Source organism: Ursus maritimus, unplaced genomic scaffold, assembly GCF_017311325.1.
Source record: "Ursus maritimus isolate PB19 unplaced genomic scaffold, ASM1731132v1 scaffold_18, whole genome shotgun sequence".
Lineage (NCBI taxonomy): Eukaryota > Metazoa > Chordata > Mammalia > Carnivora > Ursidae > Ursus > Ursus maritimus.
Genome location: NW_024424230.1, coordinates 26213521 through 26232468, shown reverse-complemented (window position 1 = coordinate 26232468; position 18948 = coordinate 26213521). Strand labels below are relative to the sequence as shown.

General features: G+C 41.9%; 1 protein-coding gene across 1 annotated transcript in view; it reads left to right on the top strand.

The window, feature by feature from the left end:
* Positions 1–2803: 2803 nt before the first annotated feature.
* KATNAL2 (katanin catalytic subunit A1 like 2) overlaps positions 2804–18948 on the top strand; it is a 63962-nt gene continuing 47817 nt past the window's right edge. The window contains exon 1 of the mRNA XM_008691668.2: positions 2804–3286. Within this exon, the coding sequence (XP_008689890.1) occupies positions 3236–3286 (51 nt within the window). The 5' untranslated portion in view covers positions 2804–3235. The remainder of the gene's footprint in view (positions 3287–18948) is intronic.

The following is an 18948-nucleotide window of genomic DNA, read 5'->3' as shown; positions in this document are numbered from 1 at the left end:
TTTTAAATCCATTTCAAGTTAATTTTTGTAAATGGTGTAAGATAGGGGTCCAATTTCATTCTTGTGCATCTGAATATCTGGTTTTCTCAACGCCATTTATTGAAGAGACTGTCTTTCCCCTGTTGAGTATTCTTGGCTCACTTGTCAAATATAAGTTGATCAAAATGAATTTCTTAATGTGAGTCTTGGTTAGAAAAGTTTGAAAGCCAGTGGTCATGTGAAGGAGATTCCTTAGAAAAAAATACATTAAATTTGGAAATAAAGCAAAACAGTATAGCACGACCTTTCAATGTCCCACTAGAACAATGTTTAGGAGGCCCACCCTCTATCCAATAGGACTTTCTGTGATGATGGAAATGTTCTATATTTTCTAAATATTCAATATATCAACCATAAGCTACATATGACAACTAAAGACTAGAAATGGGGCTAGTGTGACCGAGGGATTGAATTTTTAACTTTATTTAATTTTTATTAATATTGAAATGTAAATGGCCCAAACTAGAGGAATGTCTCTATGCCCCTTAGAAAACATTCCAAAGGCTATTGCCCTGTGGAACATCAGCCAGTTTTGCATCTAACCCAGCAGTCTTACCCTAACTATGTTTTCTTTAAATGCCTGTGAATACCTGGTACCTCAAAATGTTCTTTAAACCACCTTTACCATTTTACTAGCTCCCTCAAGGACTTAAGGGGCATCTTTGACATGTGACCGTTCATATTAAAAAGAATACTGTTTTTAATTTTTTGAAAATCATGTCAACAAAACAATGTAATAAGTGCAGCAGGAAAGGTATGTAATGAAATCAGGAACAATTTACTCTCTGCCTAAACTTTGCCTGGGTAAGTATAGTGATTGGAAAGTTCCACTGAACTGTCCTAGAAGGGTGATTTCTGAGCTGAGTCTTAGGAGGAGGCAGGATAGGCTTTTATTAGGCAAATGAGGTGAGAGGGATCCTCTAAGCAAAAGAAACTGCTCAGAAACTGTTCACAATTCATGTAATCTGGGGTTGGGGGATTGCCTGGGTTGGAGTGGGAATGGCAGGTGAAACTAGTCAGGCAGGGTGATGTCGTGGAAAGGTACACTGGCTTCACTCAGGAGACAGTCTTGCATCCTAACTTTATCTTGTTGGATAACTTAGAATTGGCTAATTTGGCTCTTTGAGCCCATTTCCACAACTGTAAGTTGGGAGTGTTAATGACTTCCCATGGGGTTAGGATTAAATTAAATAACCACATAAATCACACAGTGTGTTGTGTGGTGCTATAGATGTTTAATAAGTTACAGTTATTATTTCTAATGAGAGAGTGGTCTCGACAGCTTCAAATGGTGTTAGGTTTAAATAAGATAAAAGTGTAAAATAATCTATAATTGGCTTTCCTAATTAGGAAGTTATTAAAGACTCTGGTAAGAACAGCTTCAAAGACGGAGGGGCAGAATGTGTTGAGAAATGGATGGGAGGTGACAAAGGGAAGAAGAGGACACCCAGTCCTTTCAAAAAGCTTGAAGTGAATGGGAGAGAGGTGATTCAATTCAGCACTTATAAGATAAGAAATTTTGGGGTTTGTTTTGTTTTGTTTTTAGATTGAGGAAACTTGAATATTTTTGTATCCTAAGGGTAGAGAATGGAAGAAGAAGCCTGAAGATAATGAACAGGGGATGGTTTAGAATAGGATTAACAGCAAACAAGACAGAAGGGAAAGACATTGAAGACACAAAGTAGTTAACACATGAAGAGAATGGAGCAGAGGAAAACATCAAGTCCATGTCTGTCCACTTTTAATGAGCCATAGGTTTGGTGTGGAAGGAGTTGGAGGAGAAGGGAAAGGCTGATGCACGCTTCGCATCCCAGAAAGCCTCTGACAGCCAAAATCCATACCAGATTCTTCCCGTCTAAAAGGACCACTTGGCAGACATTTCAAAGTAAAGCAGAAGTTCCTTCCAAACCTTTACCTAAATATGGCAGCAGAAGGGGGCCTAGAGTTTGAGAAGTTCTTTGTAGATCTTGGATACCAGTCTTTTACCTGTAGTGTCATTTGCAAATATCTTCTCCCATTCCGTGGGCTGCCTCTTAGTTTTTTTGACTGTTTCCTTGGCTGTGCAGAAGATTTTTATCTTGTTGAAGTCCCACAAGTTCATTTTTTCTTTTGTTTCTCTTGCCTTTGGAGATGTGTCATGAAAAAAGTTGCTGTGGCCAATGTCAAAGAGGTTGCTGCCTATGTTCTCCTCTAGGATTTTGATGGATTCCTGTCTCACATCGAGGTCTTTCATCCATTTGGAGTTTATCTTTGTGTATGGTGTGAGAGAGTGGTCAAGTTTCATTCTTTTGCATGTAGCTGTCCAATTTTTCCAGCACCATTTATTGAAGAGACTGTCTTTTTTCCACTGGCTGTTTTTTCCTGCTATGTTAAAGATTAGTTGCCCAAAGAGCCAGGACTGGAGGAGATAATGGTAAGCAAAATAAGTCAAGCAGAGAAAGACAATTATCATATGGTTTCACTCATTTATGGAACATAAGAAGTAGGAAAATTGGTAGGAGAAGAAAGGGGGGGGGGCGTAAACAGAAGGGGGAATGAACCGTGAGAGACTATGGACTCTGGGAAACAAACTGAGGGCTTCAGAGGGGAGAGGGGTGGGGGAATGGGATAGGCTGGTGATGGGTATTAAGGAGGGCACGTATAGCATGGTGCCCTGGGTGTTACACGCAAGTAATGAATCATGGAACTTTACATAAAAAACCAGGGATGTACTGTGTGGTGACTAACATCATATAATAAAAAATATTATTAAAAAAAAAAAAGAAGGCCTAGAAAAGACGGATGTCAAAGAGTAGTCTTGAGAATGTAAGCGTTGGGTCACAAGAGGCTGAACAGCTGCTGAAATCAAGGAGAAATACTATGGTACATAAACTTCTTAATTTGCGTTCTAGAGACAGAAATTAAGTGAACCAAAACAATTTCAAACCCCGCCCCAAGCCCTGTCAATCATCCCCTCTCCATCTCTTGATTGGTCAGTGCCTGCCAATGCTCCGGATTAAACGTGCTTATTTTAATATTGATTGGCATGAAAAAGAATCCATTTGTGCCCAGCGATTGGCTGACCTTTCTAGGCTCCGGCCAATCCTGAAAGGGGCGGGCTGGTTAAGTGTCAGGTTTCCCCGAACGGCTTTCTTTGGAAGTACTGGTCAGGCTGGTACTGGCCGTTTTCACCTCTCCGGCCCTAAAACAGTAACTGATGGAGCTTTCTTACCAGACCCTCAAATTCACGCACCAGGCACGGGAAGCGGTAAGGAAAGAATATACCCCCCCCCCCAAAAAAAGGACTGTCCCAGGAGCTCCTCTCTCCTGTTGCTGCGGGCAGATTTTTAGGCCCCACTGGTCAAGCCCAGAGACTGGGCTTGAGGCTGTGATGGGAAAAGGTGGGTCTGGGACCGAGGGGGGGTTTGGGAGTGCCCACGGATTTGATGAAAAGTACCGTAGTTTGTGACTCAGGAAACGGTGTGATATTTATTTGAACGGCTGTCTTGGTGGGTGAGCAGGTGTGGGGAGTGGTCAAAATGAAGATTGTTGAAAGGCAGGGCAGCTCTGACCTGGGAGTTGGGACCGTGGGTTCTGATCCTGATTCTCCACTTACCAAGGCCAGAGAACTTAGGTATTTAATTCCCTTCTTGGACTTCAGTTCTTGGACTATAATCCTTTTCACACGAAGATTACATGAACTTTGCAGTACATACAGTGGTTTCTGTTGTATCATTTGCTAACTGGCGAACAGTACTTTACACAATAACGCACATGAATTGAGGACATACTCAATGCCAGGCACTTCAGAAATAAAAACAATGCTTTGGGGAGGAGGGAGGATAAATAAAATTAAAGTTAAAACGATGCTGACATCTGGGTCTCCACTCTAGAGATTCTGATTTACTGATTTTGGGTGGATTCCGTGCATCAACATTTTTTTTAAAGCCCAGCAGGTGATTACAGTTGTGTAGCCAAGGTTATGAACCACTGCCCTAGTGTCTCCCACCTTAAAGAAACAAACAAAACAAAAAAACCAATAATACAGAACAAGATATAACTCTCTGGTTGGCCTCACATTCCCCTCTACCTACCAACCTCCCTATTTCTCTCCAGCTTCTGGAAAGGGTTGGTGTTTTTACTGTCTCATGTCTGGATTGTCCTTAAGCCTATTTCAATCTAGCCCGAATTACCTGCATCAGAACCTTTTGCATTGGCTTTTAATAAAGCAGATTTCTGGACCTCACCAAGACTTACTGAATCAGAAACAGTCTGGGATGGGGTCTTGAAAAGTGCATTGTAAACACACATCCAGGTTTGAAAACCACTGCCCTAAATGGTCTCACGTATTTTCATGATTTCCAATGCCATCTACATGCCAACAAACCCCACCCCCCTAAACTGACTCTAGAGTGGATTTCTTTGCTGGGCCCCAAACCCACACGGTGTCCTAGAAGGTAGAATACAGAGAGGACAATGAATCAACTGATTACTTGACAAATCTAGTGGGGTGTCTCAAGTATCTGCAACTTAATTTGTTCACTATCTAACTTTTTGCTTCCCTTCTAAAACCTGACCTGTCCCAGTCTTCCTCCACCTGGGAATGTGAAACCACCATCCACCAATTGCTCAAATCAGACTTCTGGGAGTTATTTTTAGCTCCTTCCTCCTAGACCCTCCCTTGTGTCCTCTACATAAGGAAGACAGCAGCAGATCTTACTGAATCTACTTCTATAATAACTCTTTAATCATCCTTATTTCTTCAGCCGAGATCGTGACCCAAGCCACCATGATCCCTTACCTCTACCACGGCGATAGCCTCGTAACTATTCTTCCTATTGGTTTTTGCCTCCCTCTAGTCCATTCTTCATCCAGTGATCTTCTTAAAATTCTGTCATTCCATGGCTGGGATCCTTTTTTGCCTTTTATCATACTTAGGATAAAACCCCCAAACCTTGATGTGACCTACTGAGCACTGCAATGGTGTAGCCCAACTTGCGCATCCAGTCTCTTCCTCACCACGTTCTGCTTTGCCTCCCACTGACCCAGGCACGTTCTCTTTGATCTGACATGTCTTCGAACTCCACATACTCTGTACCATACAAGTTAGTATTTCATTGTGATTCATTTATTTTTATTTTTATTTTTTTAAGATTTATTCATCCATTTGGGGGGGGGCAGAGAGAGAGAGAATCCTGAAGCAGACTCCCTGCTCAGCAGGGAATCCAACGTGGGGCTCATTCCCAGGACCCTGAGATCATGACCTGAGTTGATATCAAGAGTTGGCTGCTTAATCAACTGAGCCACCCAGGTGCTCAGTTTTGTGATTAATTCATGTTACTGTTTCCTGCATGTGACATAGCTTCTCAAACAGAATTCATGAAACTTGAAGGCAGGTGCGGTTTTATTTTTTGTTTCATTCCCTAGATGGCGCCGAGAGACATATTTCGGTATGCCCATTGATGGCTCGATTTTGCAGGAGGTAGAAGTGCAAGGAGTTGTGCTGATTAGGGGTCTGCAGAAGGAAGAAGGTGGCGTGGGTGCAGTGATTTGGTGAACTGGATATAAAAAGGATTGCATGTCCACAAGGAATTTTGATCACCTACAACATCTACTGTATTAGGATTTCCAGAATACTTCCTTTTTATTTGGATGATTTTTATTGTTTCAAATTATATATACATACATATACAATTGCTCTGAGATCTTCAGTTTCTCCAATTGGAGAAATTTACACCTTCCTATGGGACTCTACACCTTCCTATAGGACTAAGGGCAAAATAAACTTGCTGCCATTGTTGGAGTTAAACAGAGGAAGTCAGCTGTGTGTGAGGTGGGAGATTTCTTCTCACTATTCAGTGCACAGATTGTACTTAATTACTCCTTCCTTAATTACATAATTGCATGCTTAATTACTTTGTCCTTTCCAAAGTTTGTGTGGTTGAGTTTCTTCTCAGAGTAAATGTCCGATCTTCAGCCAGGGTAGGGGAGGGATTGTCACGTGACTGGGGTGGGGTGGGGAATCTCTTATACTCTGTTCAGTCTGCTGCTCATTATTTCTGTCCTTAGAAGTGCCTGGTGACTCCAGAAGTACCCAGTGCACTCAGTTCCTGTAATTGTCTAGGGCTCTGTCATACTAAGGTGCTTCTTGTTGACTACTTTGTCTATAGGTGTTGGTTTTCTTTGATTTTGGTTGTCTTTTGCTTTTGTCTTTGTTCTCTTAAGCCAGCTGGCATTTATCCAATTGTTCTCCATCTGTCAATTTTATTGTCATATCTGTCTGTTGTCACTTCCTCTTCTAGGGTCTTTTTCCTCCCCCCCCCCCACTCATTTCTGCTCTAATCTTTATTATTTCCCTCCTTCTCCCGGCTTTTTTTGGAATTTGTTTGTTCTTCTGTTTCTAGCTCCTTTAGGTGTAAGGATAGGTGGTTTATTTGAGATTTTGAAACTTCTCTTCTTTCTTGAGGTAGGCCTGTGTTGCTATAAATGTCACTCACATTTAATGCAATCCCTATCAAAACACCACCAACATTTTCCACAGAATTAGAACAATCCTAAAATTTGTATGGAACCATTAAGTACCCTGAATAGCCAAAGCAATCCTGAAAAAGAAAAGCAAAGCTGGAGGCATCATGATTCTGGACTTCAAGCTATATTACAAAGCTGTAGTCATCAAGATAGTATGGAACTGGCATAAAAACAGACACATAGATTAATGGAACAGAACAGAGAACCCAGAAATGGACCCACAACTATATGGTCAACTAATCTTTGACAAAGCAGGAAAGAATATCCAATGGAAAAAAGACAGTTTCTTCAACAAATGGTGTTGGGAAAATTGGACAGCCACATGCAGAAGAATGAAACTGGACCATTTTCCTACACAATACACAAAAAATAAACTCACTATGGATGAAAGACCTAAAGTGAGCAGGAATCCATCAAAATCCTAGAGGAGAACACAGCCAGCAACCTCTGAGATCTTGGCCACAGCAACTTCTTGCTAGATACGTCTCCAACAGCAAGGGAAACAAAAGTAAAAATGAACTATTGGGACTTCATCAAGATAAAAAGCTTTTGCACAGCAAAGGAAACAGTCGACAAAAACTGAAAGACAACCTACAGAATGGGAGAAGATTTTTCAAATGTCTTATCAGATAAAGGGCTAGTATCCAAGATCTATAAACTTATCAAACTCAACACCCAAAAAACAAATAATCCAGTCAAGAAATGGGCAGAAAACATGAACAGACATTTCTCTAAAGAAGACATACAAATGGCCAACAGACACATGAAAAAATGCTTAACATTACTCTGCGCAGGGAAATACAAATCAAAACCAAAATGAGATACCATCTCACTCCAGTCAGAATGGCTAAAATTACAACTCAGGAAACGACAAATGTTGCCAAGGTTGTGGGGAAAGGGGGACCCTTCTACACTGTTGGTAGGAACGCAAGCTGGTGCAGCCACTCTGGAAAACAGTATGGAGGTTCCTCAAAAAGTTGAAAATAGAGCTACCCTACGACCCAGCAATTGCACTACTAGGTATTTATCCAAAGGATACAAACATAGTGATTCAAAGGGGCACCTGCACCCCAGTGTTTATAGCAGCAATGTCCACAATAGCCAAACTATGGAAAGAGCCCAGATGTCTATCAACAGATGAATGGATAAAGAAGATGTGAGATACACACACACACACACACACACACTGGAATATTTACTCAGCCATCAAAAGAATAAAATCTTGCCATTTACAACGAAGTGGATGGAACTAGAGGGTATTATGCCATGTGGAATAAGTCAGTCAGAGAAAGACAAATACCATATGATTTCACTCATGTGGAATTTAAGAAACAAAGCAGATGAACAGAGGGGAAGGGAAAAAAATAAAAAGATAAAAACAGAGAGGGACACAAACCATAAGAGACTCTTAACTATGGGAAACAAACTGAGGGTTGCTGGAGGGGAGGAAGGTAGGGGGATGGAGTAACTGGGTGATGGGCATTAAGGAGGGCACTTAACGTAATGAGCATGGGTGTTATAGGCAAGTGATGAATCACCAAATTCTACCTCTGAAACTAATAATACACTGTATGTTAACAAAATTGAATTTAAATAAAACATTTTAAAAAGAAGAAATTAAATAATTAAATAAAGGAGAGGGAAACCTTGAACAAAAACAATAAAAAAAAAAACCCAAAATGTAGTGTTTAATTAAAATAAGACTTTTTTCCAATCTGTAGACCTCTGCGACTTTCTTCTTTTCAACTTGAATTTAAGATCCTCTAAAATGTGCTAAGGGCAAGGAAGCTCTGGGGAGCAATTCTTTCAGTGTTTTTAATTTGACCACACAATTCAAAACAAATAAACAGTAATTGGTATCAACGCACAAGAATGCTTTTTGGAAAGCCATAATTGTTCCACACATTCATATGTACACACAGAATAATCCTGGAACAAAGTTAATTTTATGTCTCGTATGTCATTATATATATTTTTCAAAAGTTGTGACTTTGCCTTTGTGAGACTTTTATATTAAAAAATATCAGCTATAAGTGTTAGCTAATTAATGAGGTGGTTGACTAGGTTTTTAAATGAGTGTTGTTAAATGCCTTAGCTTTTATTAATTGCATGGGCCCCTAAAAAAAAGTAATTGAAAATTTAATTACATCAATGTTTTTCTTCAAAGAACTGAGGCTTATTAAACTTTAAATGTTCAAACATTTAAGCATCTATTGAAATACCAATAGCTATAAACAATGTGCAGTTCTAAATACTAATTAAACAAACTCTAAATCACCGTAAAGCGAAGCTGAATTTTAAGTAACTTTCATGTTTTAAGTGCTCTTCTCTGCTCTTACATAAGGAAGATTAACCACTTAACTACTGACCACTGCAGCAGCCTTGCGGGCGTCTTCTAAAATGCTGTGGCTGCTGTGGAACCACATTCTTCCTGGATGTGGACCAAGCAAGGGAGACCGATCCAACAACCTGGAGCAGTTTGCTAATGTCACACGGCTACTCTTGGAGACTTGTTTTTGTGTTTTATTTCTTTTTTAACCACTAAGAGAGAATATGAGAGTGTACAGATGTGAATTTGCATATTCGATGGTTTGGCTTTAAAATACCTTCTTTTGGAAAAACAACATTTATTAGGTTTTATTTTTAATGTAAAAAGTATATGTATCACCACCCAGATAAATCTTTTTTTTTTAAGAGTTTATTTATTTGAGAGAGAGAGCATGTGTGTGCCTGTATGAGGAGGGGGAAGGGCAGAGGGAGAGGAAGAGAATCTCAAGCAGACTTCCCACTGAGGGGGAGTCTGAGGCAGGGCTTGATTCCAAGACCCCAAGATCACAATCCCAGCAAAAACCAAGAGTTGGGCGCTCAACCAACTGAGCTACTCAGGCGCCCCATCACCCAGATAAATCTTGTATGCGTTAAAAAAAATTGATATAGCCTCTGCTTTCCACTGTGTTCGAGTAACAGGTGCCAGACCAACCTTCCTCCTGTACGCAGCTAGAAACCTGGCCTAAGTATGTAAATAATCTATTTTCAGCCAGTGGACAGTGTGCTCATGAGAGAAGCGCTTCTGCTTGGAAGCAGTAACTAGGAGCATCTAAGCAGAGAAGAGATGAGACTGAGAGTACAGTGTGAGAAGACTCAGATGGTTAATGGAGGGAGGAAAGGGGAACAGAGAGGAGAAGGCTGTGCAAACAAATTGCTCCATATTTCTGAGTTTTGGGCTGAATACTAAGCTGTGCATCTACAGAGTAAAAAACGTGCAAAGCTGGGGAAAAGCCAATTGCCAGGCAACGATAAGCTGAACAACTAGTGGTGTTCATATAACCTCCTTGTAACATCGAGAGCCATTTTAATGCCAAGCAGCGTGAGTGGAGAAATGTCGTGGAAGATCAGAGCACTTAGCAGAGGTTCCAGGAGGGCTGTGCATCAGGAGCGAGCTCAACAAGCCCTAGCGTCAGCCTACTTTAGATCTCTTTCCTAACAAAGCTTAAAAGCAAGTCTTGGTAGGATCAGACTTACCCGCAAATAACCAAACTATCTGCCAAAATAAAAGTCAGCGCACTTAAAAGAAGACAAGAAAATCCAGACATTCACAAAAACTGATTTATAATAAAAAAAACTACTAGCGGTCATAAGAAACAGGAAAATCTAACAAAACCAGGACAAAACTCAGTCAACAGAAATAGCGGAGAAGACGGAATTGGCAGACAAGGACTTTAAAAATAGCTATGATAATTATGTTTAAGGATTTAAGGAAAACAGAATTCTAAAGAGGAAAAAACCAGAAGGTACAAAAATATAAAATAAAGCACAACTCACAGAGTTGAAGAAGACAGTATTTTAATTTGAAAGACTCACTGGAAACTATCTAAACTGCAGCACATGGAAAAAGTTTGAAGAAAAAATGGACAAAGCCTCAGGGACATGAAGGACAGTATCAAGGAGTCAAACATATGTGGAATTCACATCCCAGAGCAGAGACAAAGAGGAGAAAAACCTACGAAGAAATCATGGCTAAAAATCTCCCACAGATCCAAGAAACTCAAAAACTTCCAAGCAGGATACGCACTTGTTGGCTGTGACAAAGCAAGTTGCTATGTTATGAGCTGCCCTCTGAAGACACCCATGGGGCAAGGAACCAAAGGAAGCTTCCAGCCAACAGCCAACCAGAAACTAAGGCCCACAGTCCTCCAGCTCCTAAGGAACTGAATTCTGCAACAACCGTAGGGGCAGAAGGAACACATTTGGGTGACAGAAATGTTCTAAGTCTGGATGGGAGTGTTGATTAGATACGTGCGCACATCATGGGACCGTGCACTTAAAATGGCCGCATTGTACTATATGTAAACGATACCTTAATAAAGGTGATTTCAAAAGTGTTATAAAAATTCACACAGTATTTAACAGAAAGATATACAATGAGAAGTAAATGCTTTCTTCCCTACTCTCCACCCCTTGTCCATTTCTGCTTTCTCACCCTGTAAGAAACTATTATCTTTCGTTTCTTATATCCCTATTTAGAAATATATTCACATGTCATAAGTGCATATATATTTATATATTTTTTCTTTTCACAGGAGAGATCATTTTCTTCATTCTGTATTTCCCCCTTACTTTATTACATATCTTGTAAGTCTTTTCACAAATATTTATGGAGAGCCTGAGTCAGATACATTAAGTTCTCGGGATGTGGGAGTGAGAAAAAAGACACTGCCTCTACCTTCACGGTGATTATGTTTTAGTAGGGAAGGCAGCTAACAGGTAAACAGGAGCCCCAAAAGAGGAATTGCTGAAACATAGAAAAGCCATAAGTCCAACTTTAGTAGGCAATGCCAACGATTTCCCACAGTGGTTATATCAGTTTATACACAATGCATGAGAATTCCCATCGTTCCACATCCTAAGCAGGATTCAGTATTATCAATTGTTTATCCTTTATGTTTCCTTGATTGCAGATGAGGTCAAGTACTTTTTTGTTAGTTTATAAGCCATCTGGATATCTCATTTTGCAAAGCACCTATTTCTCTTGTCCATTTTTCTATTGGGTGAATTTGTCTTTTTAATTGATTTTTGGTGGGAACTCACTACATATTTGTATATTAATTCTTTTAAGTGCTGATATTTACAGCGTACTAATATGTTTTCTTTTATGAACACAAATTCATATTTTAATAAAGGTCACTTTATTCATGTTTTCTTCTACAGTTAGTGGGTTTTTGGTATCCTCAGAAAATCTTTCCCTATTCCAAAATCATGAAGATATTCTCTTATATTATCTTCTAAAAATCTTACTGTGCTCACACTTAGACCTGTGACTCCTGTGGACTGATTTGTGCGTGCATGCACACATACACATGTCTGTGTGTAAGGGATGAGGTAGGACATATAGTTTTTCCAAAAGCATTTACTGAAAAGATGTCCTTTCCCACACTATTCTTTGTCCATGTATATGCAGAATTGTTTCTGGGCCCTCAAGTCTGTTCCACTGGTCTAGATGTCTACTTCCTAGGCTAATCCCACACTGTCTTAATAACTGTAGTTGTGCAATCTCGGCATCTATTAAAGCAAAGACTTTACTGGTTCTTTCTTGTCAAATGGTTACTATTACAACACATATCGATGCATTAGAATCAACTTGTCAAACTACACAAAGGTTGCTGGATTTTAATTGGGATGGAATTGAATCTGAAAATAAACTTAAAGAGTATTGACAAAAAATAATGAATCTTCTGATGAATGCCTATCCTTTTTATTCCAACTTTAATTTTTTTCAATAGCAATTTTGAGTTTTCTGCATAGAGATTTTGCCCATCTTTTGTTAGATATACTTTTAGCTCCTTGATATTATTGTAAATGGCTTTTACGTCACTGTAAATGATTTCTTGAGTTTTTCTTTACTTCATCTTATGTTTATTATTGATATGTAGAAATACAATGAATTTTTGTGTATTTATTTTATTTGAGTAACATTGCTAAATTCATTTATTAATTCTAGGAATTATTTGTGGATTCTTTTGACTTCTTTATGCAATCGTATCTGTTAAGAAAGACAGAGTTAATTCTTTCTTTTCAATTCTTATGCCATTTGTTTAACATTCTTGCCTAATCTTACTGTTAAGACCCCTAATATAATGTTGAATAGAAGTGGGGATAAGAGGCATTATTGTGCTGTGCTGAGGGAGAGGTACTAGCAGGAACATCTTTTTTTTTTTTTTTTTAATGTGGGCTCCACACTTGGTGGAGCCCAATATGGGGCTTGTACTCACAACCTTGAGATTGAGACCTGAGCTGAGATCAGCTGGACGCTTAACCAACTGAGCTGCCCAGGTGCCCCTCAATCCAGGAACATCTTAACCCAGTTTGAGGGACTGTGATTTTTCTGGGCCACATAGAGAATGAGAGACTGAGCTTGGGCAGCTTAACTTCTCCCTCTGTCCTTATTCCTGGGACTGAGCCCTCCAGGTTTTACCAGGGTCCCCTATTATGCTGGGTTCTGGATTCCGACTTTTGCACCTATGGCACCTTGAGGCTGTCAAACGTACTACTCAGCATCTTAGCTTCTTAGAGGCAGGCAAATGAACTTGGGAAAAAGTGGCTTCAAATGCCTCGGTCATGTCTGTGCATTAATGAATACACCGTGCCCCCACCCCCACACAGGTATATCTGTAGGGTGGAATCCTATAAGGGAAGTTGCTATATTAAAGAGTTTTTATGTGTGTATATTTGACATATGTGAATCTGTACAATAAAGTTCTTGTGGAAATAAATGAAAACCATCTAAGTGAGAGCACAAGCCCTTTCTTGAGAACTTGCTGGAGCAAGGGAGTCAGGTACCATCACTTGCATTTGGCAGAGAATCAAAGGCAGGCAAGGGAGTGGGAAAGCTTGATAGTGAGAAAAAAGGAAGTCTTCAGGCATTTTCTGACTGGAGGTTGTTGACTTGGGACAGCTGGAGGCAGGCTAACTAGAAGCAGGGTACCTTATGGGACTGGCTTGGAGACCATATTTGGCTTTCTCTGCTTGGTCCTCATTTGGAAGCTGGGAACAAAAACTGGGAGGCTGGCGGTTGTTGACCAAATCCTGACCCCCTCTGGGCCCGTTACTACAGAGGCTGTGATTTCGATTCCTGGACTCCTTGCTATAGAGTTTGTGGTTTGGTTTTCTGGGATGGTTGCTGCCGAGGTTGCGGTCTGGCTTCTTGAGCTTATGTGGGTCTGACCACTATCCACTGATATATTCAGTCTCTCATCCTAAAACTGATATGGCTGTACCGAAGAATATATACTTTCAACATTTTGCCTGGTAACTTCAGTAAAAGTTGTATCAATTTGTACGTCTACTAGTAATGTGTAATATTTTGCTCCAACACAGCAGGCTGTTCTTTTGAACTTTATTCATCTAATAGGTAAAAATTTGTATCACATTATGTCTTTCATTTGCATTTTTATAAGATTGAGTATCTTTTCATATATTTAAGACTCATTTGTGTTTCCTTTGCAGTGGACTATCTTTTCCTATGTTTTGCCCATTTTTATAGTAAATTGTTGGTCCTTTTTTCCCTTTGATTTGTGGGTACTTATTATACATAAAGGAATTTGGCCTTTTGAACATTGATAAAATTGTAAATATCTTTCCCGGATTGTTGTCCTTTGACCTTGTTTTTGATTACTAAAATTTTTATGTAGCTAAATTTATCAGTCTTTTTCATTAATGGTTTCTGTGGTTTGTGTCCATGGTCTTATTTACTCTGAGATTAAAACAACAACAACAACAACAACAAACATGCCAAGTAGTTTTACTTCTTTATTTAAGTACAATCTGGGGATACTATTTATTAATTAAAACGATGTCTTATTGTTTACTGAGAGGCGACTTGATAAAAGTACAGTCGATCTTAAAATCCTCAGTGAAACCGAGGCTTCGCATCTTCAGCATTCTGAAGTATTCTCCAGGCAGGGAGGCCGTGGCACAGAGGCTCACAGGTGCAATATCTGAAAAGTCCAGGAGTCAGAGTTTCCCCAAAGCAAAAGATTCTGGTCTCCTTCAGAAGTCCCATCCCCTAATCCCCAATGCCCGCGTTTTCCTACCCTCAAATTCCATGTCCGGGGAGAGTCCTCAGTTTACCGTTGGGAGAATCTCTTCTTGAAATCTTTCATTGTCTTGGCCATCATCGGGGCAGTTTTCTTGGCGGGTTTCCTGCTGCTGGCCACCACGCCCCCTGGGCACCGCTGGAGCTCAGGCGGTCAGAGCCCGGCTTCTCCAAGAAGAGGTTCAGACTGGCACTGCGGCAGGGAGCATGGCTGCTTCCTGGGGGGATGGTGCTGGCTTGATCCATGGATCCTTCTATTTCAAACTTCTCCTGGCTCCTTCGACCATCAGAAGGTGATAAGGCCACATGGTTGAGAGAGTCAGCTTTGCCCGTCAGCCTTTGGGCTTATTGGCAGGTGCAGATCCGATATTCATTGTCAGTACTTGGCAGCGGCCGCTCTCGGGCATCCCAAAGCCGCACGTGCGTCTCCCACCACGCCCTATGCTCTTCTGGACTTTCTTAAAGTTTTGGTGACAATAAAGTTTCCATAATGTATGTTTCTTCAACTAGTACATGATTGTATTTATTCGATATAGCTGATCGGCATAGAATCTCCAAAATGCATGGGCTCGAGAACAGAATGCGTGACTCCTCCCACTTCCAAGATTGATGGTGTTTTTAAGTACCCGGATGCGCTGTTGACACAGGGTCGTCATTTTGCGGAGATAGGCGCACTTGCAACCAGAAAACATGTGCATCTTCGAATTCATTCTGCGCCAAGGAAATCCAGCTGCTTCCTCTTCCTGGGGTGAAGGCAGTGCTTCTTGCTTTGGTTGGAAGGAGGACATCAACGCCGAGGCAGAAGTGCTCAGTAACTGGCCTGTACCGTGGGCAATGGGAGGTCTGGCGACACTGGTAATGCATCAGTGGGGACCTCTTTCAGCTTGGCTGAACCGGCTCCCGGCGGCGGCAGCTTATCCGACTCGCTTTTGTTCACCTTAGGCAACCTCTGGCCTGAGTCCAAGTTTCTTTTCTTTTCTTTTCTTTTTAAGATTTTATTTATTTGACAGAGAGGAAAAGAGGGAACACAAGCAGGGGGAGTGGGAGAGGGAGAAGCAGGCTTTCCGCTGAGCCGGGAGCCCGAAGCAGGGCTTGATCCCAGGACCCTGGGATCATGACCTGAGCTGGAGGCAGACGCTTAACGACTGAGCCACTCAGGCACCCCTGAGTCCAAGTTTTCATTAGCGCTTTTAGATTCATTTTTTAGTCCTTCTTCTCCAAGCGCAGTTGCTGAAGTTTTCACGGTCTTCCTTTGTCCTTTTTCTTCTGGGGCCAGTCGTAGTTACGTATGCCTCCAGAGGGTGGTTCCAGTTCATCATGCAGATCGGCCTCCTCAGTGTCACGGAAGGAGCCCACTGGCTTTCTGTCCAAATAAGGAGTGTTTACTTGCCCTTCCTGAGTCCTCGAGTTGTTAGAACTTTCTCTGTCACCTTGGGCAACAGGCGTCCTGCCCACGTTCCTATGTCTAAGCTGTCTAGACTTTGCTTGCTTTTGTCTGATTTGGTTTTCTGGGAGCCTTGCGCTTTCGCTTTTTAAGGCCTCTGAAACAAACACCCACGGAGGTGAAAACTTAGGGATGTAGTGGCCCTCTTTCCTTCTTTCTTGACACCCTCACTGAAGGCGTATCGTCGTTGTGTTGTCTCAGGACAGAGGCCTTGGGCTTTCCTCTCTGGAGAAGACCTGGTGTGATTTCTGGCTGATCAAAGCATTGGACTTTTCACGTCCTTTGGTACCCACCAGGAGTTTGTCCCTTTGGGAAGATAGGTGCCCCTTGCTTTGACACACAGCTCCTTTCCCTTGGGGCCACCCTGGTGTCCTTCTTGCCTGAGCCCCGGTCTGTGCTGGGAGGCAGCAGAGTGGCCTTCTCCAGGCCTCTGGCATGCAACATGGGCCAGCGCGGGGCGTCTGTGCCTGTCCCAAGACAACTCTTGGAGAGTAACCGGAAGATTCCTGCTTTGAGGACTAAACTGGAGCAACTCTGTGACTCTTCCCTGTCTCCGTTCACGACTGTGGGACACTGGGTGGAGCCTCTTGAGCTCCGGGGCTTTTCTGTGGTTTTTTTCTGGGCAGTCCGATTGGCTGCTGTAGCCTTTGCAGGGTTGTGGGGAGTCTTCCTCCATTCTGACCTTCTGAAGAGTGGTTCCAGGGCACTTTGGGGAATCCTCTTCTCCAAGTAGGGCTCAGTGTCTGATCCACGGGAGTCAACTTCTTTCCCTGGGCCACAGCCCAGCAGGGCTCTGGATGTGCTGGTGTTTGTGACTGTCCTGCTGCCCAGGTCTCCACGAGCATGGCTAGAGTTGGGCCAGGCAGACAGTCTCTTCAAATCTTCTCACAGCTTCTTCGGGTGGAGGCTGGTGGGCAGGCACACCCGCAGCTCCCACACAACTGGGTGCCCCAACCTCGCTGCCATCACCCGAGCGACCTTGCTGCCATCACCTGAGCTGGGGTCGTGTCCACCTCTGGCCCTGTGATGGCCTGGCCTGGACCAGTGCACCCAGGGGGAGCGGGGTCTGCAGTCCAGGTGCGCCCGACACCCCGACTTCTCCTCCTTGGGGTGCGGAGCCACTGCAGCATGCAGCCCAGGATGGAAGGAAGCCCCCTCGCCAGATCCTGGCCTTGTAAGTATCCCAGCCACCCTCCCTTGGGTGCTGTGACCAGCACACTGCCCCAATGAAATGAACTCCTGTGGGTGGTCCCTGGGCCGCCCGCCCTGCTCTGGTACTGAGAATTAGCAAGAACCAATCAGAAGTGACCACCCTAGTGCCCTGCGCCTGCTGTTGACTATCTTAATTTTAACCTTAACGTAACCCAACAAAACGAGTTATATTTCCCCCATTTTATGGATGAGGAAACTGAGGCTTAGGGAGATCAAATTAAGTTGCATGTGGTCACATAACAGAAAGAGGTGAAGTTGGATTCCGAATCTAAGTAGCTTAGGTCTACGGTGAGCACACACGTCTGAACAGGTGGAGGAATCGAGGCCTAGAGACAGGACGGATTAGTCTAAAGTCCAACAGTTTATCCCCGTGAGGACGGTAATAGTCCCTACATTTGGCTTGCCCCCAAAGCAGTGTATGACACAGGCATCAAATAAATTCTTGAATGAATGAATGCCATTCGCTCTCACCACCGGAACATCCACAGTAGGGCCTGAGTCAAATCAGCCTAAGCGCCCTCTCCAACCCAATTATCCTTGAAAGCACTTACCCTTCTCTTAGAAGGACTACATTTTATTATTACTATTATTACCACTAAAAATAATCACTTAATAGACTTCACTTAAAATGGCAGCATTGATTACAGCTCCTTTCATTAGATCAGACCTGATTAGATCCTAGTCAGATCTCCAGGAATGCATCTGGCCAGACCTCTCGCTCCAATCAGGAAAGTTCCATGGTTTTCCTTCCTTTATTTTTTTATATTTAAATTTTTTAATCTGTTGAACAATTCTATAGGCATACATTGTGAGGTGTTATCAACGTTTCCTTCAATTCTTTCCAGTTGTCTCAACATTGTTTACATAGTTTGTTTATATAGTAGCCTATATTTCCCCCCATTATTCTAGGCTTTAAAGATATCTCAAGTGTTAGAATTTATTAGATTTAAGAATTCCTGACAGTTATTGTTTTTGATATTATCAGTGTATCAATTGGCAGTTCTAATATCACATGATTGCTTCCATAATCACAAATCAAATTTAAAGAAATGATAGATAACAAAGAGAATAAATAAAATAAAACACCACGTTCCCACAACCCAGATACACTAAGGTGTTAACCAAAGGTGAGTGTATGGATAAACACCCTTCCAGATACTTTTCCGTGTGTGTATATACAGACACATGCACGCACACGTGTTTTATCAAAACGAATTCATATTAAATACTGTTCTTTAACCAACTAGTTCTCTAACCTGGATCATACCTTGTATCTCGTTGTTGTACCCCTCACCTCACCTCTCACTGAATCAGCACAGCTTCCCCCACCCCCTACCTTCTCTATTGTCATTCTGGTTTTTATTTTTAACGACACCGACTTGTTCAAGAAACCACGAGAATTGTTCTCCAGAACATCTCCCCTTCTAGATTTGTCGGCTTGCTTCCTTGAGGTCTCACCTGCTGCTCTCTCTCTGGTGAATGAGAAGTTGGTTCTAAAGCCTTGATGGATTTCAGTTAAATCCTTTTATTTACCTCATAGGCGATACATCAGGGGACCGACAGTGCCTGTGACAGCAGTGTGACCTTTCATGCCGCTCTGTGGTAAATAGAAAGAAGCCTGTGTCAGCATGAGCTTTTGAAAAAAACACAAATA